The 11,218-nt window shown below is 35.4% G+C and overlaps 2 protein-coding genes across 3 annotated transcripts; one reads left to right on the top strand and one right to left on the bottom strand.

Moving 5' to 3' along the window:
- The first annotated feature begins 2,075 nt into the window (after positions 1 to 2,075).
- LOC122535589 (myotubularin-related protein 2) lies at positions 2,076 to 5,622 on the top strand. Of its 2 annotated transcripts, XM_043667255.1 has the most exons (10): positions 2,076 to 2,199; positions 2,695 to 2,908; positions 2,996 to 3,103; positions 3,376 to 3,828; positions 3,896 to 4,343; positions 4,430 to 4,605; positions 4,672 to 4,779; positions 4,851 to 5,035; positions 5,101 to 5,305; positions 5,387 to 5,622. In XM_043667255.1, the coding sequence occupies exons 2-10, from the start codon at positions 2,732 to 2,734 to the stop codon at positions 5,537 to 5,539; spliced, it is 2,013 nt and encodes a 670-aa protein (XP_043523190.1). In that variant the 5' UTR covers positions 2,076 to 2,199; positions 2,695 to 2,731; the 3' UTR covers positions 5,540 to 5,622. The 2 variants fall into 2 exon arrangements, with proteins under 2 accessions (XP_043523190.1, XP_043523191.1); XM_043667256.1 differs by lacking the exon at positions 2,996 to 3,103.
- Positions 4,630 to 10,015, bottom strand: LOC122535588 (nose resistant to fluoxetine protein 6-like). The gene is made up of 13 exons (XM_043667253.1): positions 9,515 to 10,015; positions 8,755 to 9,002; positions 8,345 to 8,538; positions 8,132 to 8,280; positions 7,783 to 8,025; positions 7,486 to 7,693; positions 7,232 to 7,397; positions 7,069 to 7,148; positions 6,895 to 6,990; positions 6,690 to 6,819; positions 6,447 to 6,621; positions 6,095 to 6,237; positions 4,630 to 6,009 (listed from the first exon to the last, which is right to left on the bottom strand). The coding sequence occupies exons 1-13, from the start codon at positions 9,729 to 9,731 to the stop codon at positions 5,884 to 5,886; spliced, it is 2,175 nt and encodes a 724-aa protein (XP_043523188.1). The 5' UTR covers positions 9,732 to 10,015; the 3' UTR covers positions 4,630 to 5,883.
- Positions 10,016 to 11,218: the final 1,203 nt, after the last annotated feature.

The raw sequence follows: 11,218 nt of genomic DNA, 5'->3' as shown, positions 1-11,218 counted from the left end.
AAAACCAAATAAACAAACCAATGTTTGCAAACAAAGCGAAATTTTAAAGTTTCCGAAATTCCGACTGGAAATTTTCGAAAATTTTTCAAAACAAAGTATGTTGACGTTAAAAAAATATAAATAAACACCGGAAACAAAAATAAACCATCAAAAAAATGTAAATAAACATTGAAAACCAAATAAACAAACCAATGTTTGCAAACAAAGCGAAATTTTAAAGTTTCCGAAATTCCGACAGGAAATTTTCGAAAATTTTTCAAAACAAAGTATGTTGACGTTAAAAAAATATAAATAAACACCGGAAACAAAAATAAACCATCAAAAAAATGTAAATAAACATTGAAAACCAAATAAACAAACCAATGTTTGCAAACAAAGCGAAATTTTAAAGTTTCCGAAATTCCGACTGGAAATTTTCGAAAACTTTTCAAAATAAAGTGTGTTTACGACAGAAGAATGTAAATAAACATTGGAAACCAAAACAAACAATCAAAAAAATGTAAATAAACATTGAAAACCAAAATAAACAAACCAATGTTTGCAAACAAAGTGAAATTTTAAAGTTTTCGAAATTCCGACTGCAAATTTTCGAAAATTTTTCAAAACAAAGTATGTTGACGTCAAAAAAATGTAAATAAACACCGGAAACCACAATAAACAATCAAAAAAATGTAAATAAACATTGAAGACCAAAATAAACAAACCAATGTTTTGCAAACAAAGTGAAATTTTAAAGTTTTCGAAATTCCGACTGGAAATTTTCGAAAATTTTTCAAAACAAAGTGTGTTTACTTTAAACAAATGTAAATAAACATTGGAAACCAAAATAAACAATCAAAAAAATATAAGTAAACATTGAAAACCAAAATAAACAAACCAATGTTTGCAAACAAAGCAAAATTTCAAAGTTTTGGGAATTTCGATTGCAAGTATACTTATCGATACTTACCCAGTATCCACGAATTATGCACAAGTGTTAGAAATGATTGTATAGTAATTCACTTAGAAGTAAATTAACATACAAATACTTACCCATACTTACCTAGTGTGAACTGTCCACACGTGTCTAGATGATTTCATTGCATAATATTGGTTTTCAATGTTTATTTATTTTTTTTTTGATGTGAACATACTTTGTGTTGAAAAATTTTCGAAAATTTGTGAGTGGAATTTTGAAAAGTTTGAAGTTTCGCTTTGTTGGCAAACAAAATATGCAAGTTTCCACGATGATACTACAAGCTGCAAGTGGATGTCGCTTACAATTAGCCTACGGTCAAGTGCCATCTTCAGGTTAAGCGTGCAGTGCGCGTAACACCTCTAGGATGAGTGTCCATGCTTATTGTACGACTCTGAGATGAAACGCACTTTATCTTCTATATCCTTTATAACCCCCTTTTTTTTTACGACATTCGGCTCCCTTGAGGGAGAGAGCCGGGTAGTGTCGGATTTTTACCGACTAAAACCTCCACGTTCTTGTCTAACTTCGTAATACGTGATGACCGGCTTCTTTTGTGTGTCTACAAGCAGAGCCTTCAATATCGCTGCCGGAGCGAAGTGACCTCCTAGGACTCGTGTGAGGGTTGCTCGTTGCATAGCAAAGACGGGACATACCTCCAATGCATGTTAGGCCGAGTCCCTTTCGGCTCTACATTCCATACATTCACATCAGCAGAGTTTTCTGTTCCAATATTCTTTATAACTCCACCATCAACCTATATCTATCATAAACGTATCCATATAAGTTCCGCTGCACCATATGTAGGTATGAACGTTTCCTACGATACCGTTCTAGAAAGGATTAATTCCGTAGAAGTCTTATTTTTACAAGTAATCTGATACAGAGAGTATTCACGATCGGTCAAGTTTCTTTGGTTTTTACATTTCCGCGTTCTATAGATCCGGCAATATAAGATTGATAATGATAAAATAGTTATAATGTGGTCGCAAGATCCCCTTATCATCTTCGTGTCACATCCTGTTGTACCGATTCGGGCAAGTTTTGCACTGCAGTTGTTAATATCGTTTGCAACTTGACCGACAATGTTGTCATCAGCGCTAAAATGGCCGTACCGTGAACTACATTAAATTCTCGAGCGTTTCTGTTTAAGTTCTCAAACCGTGAAGTGTATCTGTCAAACACGAGTTGCAGTAAAAAGATTGAATATAATAAAATACTTTATATAATATTTTGTGAACGAGGTTGGTATTTTGGATTACTGTTTATGTATGAAAAATACTATGATCAACATGCACTCCTGTGTCCAAAAAATTATAATTGTAATACCTCTGGGCGTGGCATAAAATATACAAAATTTTGTTTACGACATTGCTAGAATTTATTTTGTATTTGAAATTTATATATTATATATTCAGTTGTTATCTTTGCGTAATTGTGTATACAGAAATTCATATTTAGTGCAATTTGTATTATGACTTGAAGTTTCCGGGTTTTTGAGGTTAAGTAATTTAGAATTTCGAAAATATACGTATTTTATACTTTTTGTACATTATTCTTTGATTCATACACGTTATGCGATTTATCAATATGCGAGGATTCAACTTTTCCTAATTACTCTTGTAGCAAATATTTTTTACATATTTATTATTATTATTATTTATTTTGTTGATATCATTAAAGATATTAAACAGAAAATTCAAGAAGTACATAATAGATCAAATATTTTGTCTTTAAAGGTGTCAGCTTAAAAATGGCAATAGCTGAAATTATGTAATGAATATTTTATTAAATGTGAAAGTATATAAGGAACTTGAATTTGGAAACATGGAGAAGAGGAGTAGTGCAGAACTTTTAAATATCGAGCAAAACAATTCCAAAAATGCCAGCTCTGATTCTCTCAATTCAGATAGCAAGAGTAGCTCTCTTAATTCCAAAATGGGGCAAGAATCGGTAATATACTTTGGTTTAATTAATAGTGTAGGTTTAAAACTTAAAAATAATCGTATCTAAATGTACGTGAGCATTGAACTTCTTTAGGAAAGCTGGGATAAAGCGTCACATTCCAAAAGTTTTTCTTCAAGTTCTACTTCGACAGATAATAATATTGTCTCTGCTTTAGAAGCTAGAAAAGACAATCAAGTAAAAGTGAGTTCTATGTAGATGAACGGAGTTAATACGGTTTTTTTTAATTTCTCAATCAGTTGCATACTGTCAGAACTTGTTTTCTTTTCCAGACAACATATTTTTTGATTTCATTCATTTGGTACGTTTTATCTTTCTTTTTTTAAGAAATTCTGTTTCATCACTTTTACTTTTTCAATGTATATATTATTTAAATGTCTAGCTAAGGTAGCAGATAGATGCTTATTTTATTATTTAAGGTTTGTTCTGTCAATGTAACTGTTCTCTCTTCACAGAATCTATCTGTTGGAGAAACGGGTCCACCGCTTTTAAATGGGGAACGTGTACAAGGCATTGCTCACGAAGTAACTTATGTGTGTCCTTATTCAGGACCGGTTAGAGGAATTCTTAGTATTACAAATTACAAGCTCCATTTTCGGAGTGTAGACCGCGAAACACCCTATGTTGTCGAAGTACCATTAGGTGTTGTTAGCAGAATCGAGAAAGTCGGTGGTGCGTCTAGCAAAGGCGAAAATTCATACGGTATCGAAGTGTTTTGTAAAGACATGCGAAATCTCAGATTCGCGCATAAACAGGAAAATCATTCCAGAAGAGATGTTTTTGAGAAACTTCAACAGTATTCGTTTCCCCTGTCTCATAAATTACCCCTTTTCGCGTTCGAATATTCCGAAACGTTCGCTGAAAATGGTTGGAATGTTTACGAGCCCATTGCCGAATTAAAACGAATGGTAAAAGATATTGTATATTATAACTAATTCAGTAATCAGGAAACGCGTTGATTACAATTATTTCCAGGGAGTAAACAATGACATGTGGAAGATATCGAAGATCAACGACACATATTCGATATGTGATAGTTATCCAGCCGTATGGGCAGTGCCTGCGGCGGCAACCGACGAGGATCTACAAGCGTCGGCAGCCTTTCGAAGTAGAGGAAGGCTTCCCGTACTGTCGTGGATCCATCCAGAAAGTCAAGCAACCATAACTCGTTGCGCTCAGCCGTTAGTAGGTGTTGGTGGCAAACGTAGCCGCGAGGACGAACGATACGTTCAATTGATAATGGACGCCAATGCACAAAGTCATAAACTTTTTATTATGGACGCTAGACCAATGCCTAACGCAGTGGCGAACAAAGCCAAAGGTGGTGGTTACGAGAGCGAGGACGCATATCAAAATGCCGAGCTCGTGTTTCTTGATATCCATAATATACACGTAATGAGAGAAAGTCTTAGAAAATTAAAAGGTACGTTAGCTTGCGTCCTACTGGATCATTAAGGCTGGTAATAAGAAACTATTATTAGTATAGAGTTACGTTTTCCAACCTCTTAGAGTTATGTTTTCCAACAATTGACGAGGCCAGATGGTTATCGGGAATAGAATCTACCGTTTGGTTGAAGCACATAAAGTACGTACTTGCGGGAGCGTTACGAATTGTAGATAAAGTTGAAAACCATAAAACTTCGGTGTTAGTGCATTGTTCTGATGGTTGGGATAGAACAGCGCAGGTAATTAAAAAATGACAAAACGTGTTTTAATCATAATGTACTTTTAATATTCATAACTGTTTACAGCTCACAGCTCTTGCCATGTTAATGTTAGATCCGTATTACAGAACCATCAAAGGTTTTGAAGTGCTTATAGAAAAAGAATGGCTTAGTTTTGGTCATAAGTTTCAGCAGGTATGCAATGATATGCGGCCAAATTGGGTATTACGAATCAAAGCGTTGTAATTTTAATAATTATATTTTAGAGAATCGGTCATGGAGATGAGCATCACAGCGATGCGGATAGATCTCCAGTATTTTTGCAGTTCATGGATTGTGTGTGGCAAATAAGTCGTCAGTTTCCCAATGCATTCGAGTTTAACGAACACTTTCTAATCACTATACTTGATCATTTATACTCTTGTAGATTTGGCACATTTCTATTCAGCAGGTATGTTAAACATCTTCGGTAGATTATATGTCTATCATAATCATTGTCTATAAATACGTCTACAGCGAACGCGAAAGAGTCCAAGAACAAGTGAAACACAAAACTGTTTCGTTATGGTCGTACACGAATAGCCAGTTATCGTTGTATCAAAATCCTTTGTACTGGGCTGCTCCCAATTATCAGCTTGTTCTAATGCCAATCGCTAGCATGAGATACATTAAACCGTGGAAAAGTTTGTATTGTAGATGGAATCCCAGTATGCGACAGCAGGTATACAAAATGCTCTAGCTTAATTTACATAGAAATTTCAATTATCGTTTAAGCATTTTTTTTTTTACTGTGCTTTCTAAGGATCCTGTTTATCAACGAACAAGAGAATTGCTAGTCTTGAAGGAGCAACTCGAGAAACAACTGGAGGAAGGTCGCCGTGAACAGGCCAGTCGCGCAAGTCGATCCATGACATCGCCGGCACCTCCTAGGCTACATTCCCCAGTTCACTCATAGCACGGCAAAGATTTGTTATCATCTTTTAGTGATTTGTAGTTATTTGTATATAAGCTTCTTCTTTCGTCGTGCGAACCATTTCGTTATGTACAAAATGCTCGTTGATAAAGAAAAAAAGAACGTTTACAATTTCTGCGCAAATGATTTTATAGCTTGATCCTCATTCCCAGGTATTATGAAATATTAAATAAAATCATGAATGCTATTGTTTTCGTTAAACAATAAATCGAAGAAAAATGGAATCGTAGTAAAATGGAATATCTCGAAAATTTTGAATGCACACGAAAAAGTGATTTTCTTTTTTCGCTGATTTATTAATTAAAAGACTTAGAGATACTTATCACTCATTTCATTCTTTTCTGCCGGTTATTGTATAATCGGAGAAGTTTTATAAATGGCACTTCTGTCGTTACGGATATTAAGAAAGCAATTATGTAAGATATAACACTCACTGTTAGAAAGAAAGCAGCCTGAAAAGAGATAGAGAAAACGAATTATATCGTATTCATATAAAGTTCAAATATTGCCCCAATAATATTATTTTATCATACTTACTATATTGTAATAATCAATATAATCAGGAAAACTACGTGACGCACAAATTCCTAATATCACAAAAGGGTTCACGAGATAAGCGCAATACGTTAATCTACTCAGAGGAACGAAAAAATCTGAGCTTAGGAATTTGCATATAATACCTGCAATCACAAAAGATACATCTGAATATAATGTATCAAATGAAAAAGAGCATATTAATGTAAGGTTAATATTAATAATAATGATATTAATGTTAATATTAATATTAATATGATAAATAATGTATTTAAAAAAAAAATATTTTTACAAAATGTGTGATAACATTATCGTATTATGATAAGTAATTCAAAACATATTGTAAATAGTTTACCGCCGTGATTCGTGCAGCATGCAACTACGAGCCACGCAATGCCAAGAGACCAGCCTGTTCTGCTTAAAGTTGAATAAATTATGGACAGACTGAAAGGTATATTCTTGTCCGTAAGCCCGAATAGAATCGAACAATTACACAAAATCGACAAGGCCCAACCAACGATTAAACTTTTCTAGAACAAACATTTAATCATATTGTTTAAAGATACGCTGACACACACGGGTACAACGGGTTTATTACTTTTGATAAATGTAACTTGTAATTCCACTTTATGAGAAGGTAACTTATGGCCATTCCTACGAGATATGGTACTATCCTAACCCACGGTCGTATGTAAAGATCTGTCAGCGTACTGTATTGTTTGTCCAGCCTAAGAAAGTAAATATACATATATTTAGACATCTCCTATGCTGTAAATAATATAAAATTCGCTTTGTATGCTTACGTAGGTACAAAGTTCAAAGTGTACGAGAAGTAAAGGATTGATCCCAACGATGAAAATAACGTAACGACGCCTAAGCTTACGGCGGTATTGCAATGCCTGAAGTAATCGGTGAAATTTAGCGACGTGATAAAGCTAGACTGTCAAATTGTCGAGAAAGCCGAATTGTAAACTCACGTGTCCGATAAAAGGAGGAGAAAACTGCCGAACAAGAAATACTGCATGTCATTGGGCAGGTACCAACTCCAGCTGAGACACTGAAAGCATTACCCTTCCCTGTGAAACGTTTCCTTTTTTTTTTTTTTTTAACAATGTAATTATTTAATAAAATGATACGTACTATATCGTTCCAGTGGTACAAGTTATTGATATAAAGCATATTGGTCCACCAATATTTCGAGCATACAACGTTCACTCGTTCCACGGGAAGAATTATCGAGGTTTGATCCTTCCATGTGAAATAGAATATCGCCAACAATATAACAACGAAATACGCGGGCGTGAGCCTTTAAAAATTCGACAGAGAAAAAATTATCATTTCCATACGCATATCTCGCCGACGGGATTCAACAAGCGTCGACGATTATACTATACCTGATGTATCGTTTGACGAACAGTTCGATATATTGTTTTATCCTTACTGGTAGAGACGGGACTTTCTTATCTTTCGATTGCCCCTTAAAAAATATGTACGTCAATAGGAAACCGCTTATAAAGAAATACGTGTCTACGGAGAGCGTCCCGTTGGCCAGAATTTGTGCCGCTAGAGTGTCGCTTAATGCGTAAGCGATCGTCTTATTCGCTGTGTAACGCGATTCGTTTTTATTAAAAATAGAAGAAGAAGAAGAAAAGAAAAAAAGGAAATCAAAAATCGGAAATTGAACTTCCTACCTGTGATGTGAGTCGTGTAGAAGATTATGTGGCACAGAATAATCCATAGATTTCCCAACACTTTCATACTGTGGAATATACGCACATTGTCTGCGCTTTCTTCCGCTTTAAATATTTGCCGTGTGTTCGTGACGAACGAAAAACAGAGAACGTACTCCATGACGTTGCTCGGCGACTTCGATTTCGGGGATACTGAGTCTTCTTGGTCGGTCTCGCATTTCTCTTCTATCTCGTTCTTCAGTTCTGTTAATCGTACGTCGCACAGATTAAAAAAAGGGAACGGTACAAAGTGACAAGGATCGTTGGTTGCATAAACGCAATTATGAACGTATTAAATAACAATTAATACCATCGGCGCTCGTATCTCGGGGTTTACTGTTCGTGTTGTTATTTTCAAAGTTGAAGATTTCCTTCTTGTTCTTCGTGCGTTTTTTATGAATGAGAACGTCGTACACCGTGGCCACTGCCACAAGACCGCAAAACAGTACCAAAAATCCCCTGTAATTGACGTTTGCAATGATACCGTGCAGAATTTTCCATTGCGCGCTCGAAGTTTACATACACGATGAAGATTATCTTCGCAGAGAAAAGCCATTGATGATCATCCACCAAATCGGTGATTTCAATTATCTCGAAATTCGCGGAAAAAAGCTCTCCGATCAAAAGTTTCCTCTCGTTCAACACTTTCTCCAGCATCGTGGCTATATCGTGGTTAGTGCAGGACGCCGGCAGACAAAATCCGAGTGTGATCAAGTTCTAAGGAAACGTGCGATCTCTCAGATCTTCATCTCACGATCGTAAAAGAAAAAAAAAAAAAAAACAGAAAAAGAAAAGCACACGGGCATGCAAATATGTTACGTGTACGTGTATAATTTTAAATCGGCCACGATCGGCCGATTGCAATTCTCATTAGCTACCAATAACCGATGGAAAGAGAGACAGGAGTTTTTTAAACTACTATCGCGTATTTACCTCGTTCATCATAACTTCCGTATGATACTGGAGAGTACTGTTGTGCCGTATACGAGCAGCGAAGAAATGCACCTTGAAAGGTGGAAACTCCTCCTTCGGATTTCGGTATATCGAGTTGTTCTTTCGTACATCTTCCGAGAACAGCAGAGTGTGATTCTCAGAGAGGAGCTTGCAATTTTGGCGATCTCCGATCCAAAAATTGTTCCCGTTGACGAATCCCGACGACGGCATTCCGTTGCTGTCCAACACTTGAAAAATACATAACGAGATACAGATTGGCGATGCAGTCGGTGATGAGATAACTTCAAACGAATCGGTGGAAACCGATCCGACGTTCTGCGTTCGATACAGAGATGCTTCCGATCGTCATCCGGCACGTTACGCAGGAGAAAAGAAACTAGAAACTCTTGTGTAACGCGCGAAGAAAGTGCCGGGGGTTGACTTGACGAAGAGGCTCGTCACGTGTCTCTGACACAACACGCCGATACAGCGTAGATCGTTTCCAAAAAAAAAAAAAAAAGAAAATTCATGCGGTTGCGTAAAAATTGGTTTTCATTGTTATCGGAATCGAATTTTTCGCGGTGTAAAGTGCCTTTCACATGCGAAACGACGCGTTACGAAACACAGAAACCGCAGAAGACGATGCATAGTTCGTCGGGTACAGTTCGATCAAGTATCATTTTTTTTTTTTTTTTTTCTTTGATCGTTATCGAATGACAGAGAGACATTTGCTTCAAGACATAGTAAAAGTTCTATTAACCTCTCAGACTCCAAAGTATCTTGTTATCCACTCCGTTGCGAAATTCTTCCATCTCTGCCCGGCATCTGCTCGAATTCACAAGATCGATGTTCTCCATAAGCGCGTACGCTGGGAACATCTGCCTCATAGTTTCCGCGGTTCCCTGAGCCGGCGGGTGAAAAATAGTTAACAAGAATAAGGACAACCATGCCCACGACGATATCTTTTCGTGTTGCATGTCTCACGGCTCTGAAACGTTTATTATTAAATCAGTGTAATAAAATTCACTATCGAGGCCCAAATTCGGAGATCTACCCGAACGTCGTGATAAAAAATACACGTCGCGACACTGCCGAATAATGCTCTCCGTGTGTCGGAGAGTACACGGCGGAGCTGAACGCGAAGCTGAGACGAAGTTCGCGACGAGACAACCCGTATCGAGATAGGAGCACACAATTTATTTACACGAGAGCACCGACCATGGAGATACGACGATCGGGGAAGGACTGCCCGTTCAGGAGTATAATCATAGAAACGAAATGGAAAGCAAGCCGTCCTTCTTGCCTGTGTTGTCATTGTTGGCTTTGAAGTCACACCACGACACCCCACCACTTTTCGACTCGGTTATTATTCTTAGGTGTGCCAAGGAATTATCATTTCAAATATTTTATTGAGCAATTTTACGTAATTTCAAATTAATTGTTATATTACTCGAAATAGAGCCAGTTCAATCTTTTTTTTTTTCTTTTTTTTTTTCAATTATCTATCGTGCACTGTTAAATCTTCTCTCGCTTCGGTTTCGTTTGAACCCGATGTGACTTGACTCTCGATTTAACCCAGGAGGAGGAAAAGGATCAAATACACGATACGAAGAAAGAGACAATTTTTTTTTTCAATTCGTGCAACAGGAGCATCATCGATTTTAGGATCTTTCAAATTTTATAGATAAAAAATGTCTCATTAAATTATGATCAAATTAATTTATTTTCACGATCAATATCAATTAATTTTAATTTTATTAATTTTTATCTTCACCAGTATTAGCAGGATTACAATTACAATATTATTATTTGATCGTAATTTTAATACATCCCAATGGAGATCTAATTTTGTATCAACATTTATTTTGATTTTTTGAACGCCCAGAAGTTTACATTTATAATAATTTCACAAGTTATTGTAAAGAGGAAAAAAAGAAATTTAAGAATAACTTATGCAATATTAAGGTAATAATTTATAAATAATATTAATAATATTAAGATAATAATTTCACAAATTATTGTAAAGAGGGAAAAAAAGAAATTTTTGGAAATTTAAGAATAACTTACGCAATATTAAGATAATAATATTAAGATAGTAATTTATAAATAATATTAATAATATTAAGATAATAATTTCACAAATTATTGTAAAGAGGAAAAAAAGAAATTTTTGGAAATTTAAGAATAACTTACGCAATATTAAGATAATAATTTATAAATAATATTAATAATATCAAGATAATAATTTCACAAATTATTGTAAGGAGGAAAAAAAAAATTTTTGGAAATTTAGGAATAACTTACGCAATATTAGGATTTTTATTGCTTGAGTTCATCATATATTTACTGTTGGATTAGGATTTTGCATATTTCACATCAGCAACTATAATTATTCCTACAGGAATTAAAGTTTTTAGATGATTAGCATATCATGGATCAAAAGGTCCAAAGATAATCAAATATC

Source organism: Frieseomelitta varia, unplaced genomic scaffold, assembly GCF_011392965.1.
Source record: "Frieseomelitta varia isolate USP_RPSP 00005682 unplaced genomic scaffold, Fvar_1.2 scaffold_742, whole genome shotgun sequence".
Lineage (NCBI taxonomy): Eukaryota > Metazoa > Arthropoda > Insecta > Hymenoptera > Apidae > Frieseomelitta > Frieseomelitta varia.
Note: the sequence above shows the minus strand (reverse complement) of the source record. Positions and strands in the feature narration are given on the sequence as shown.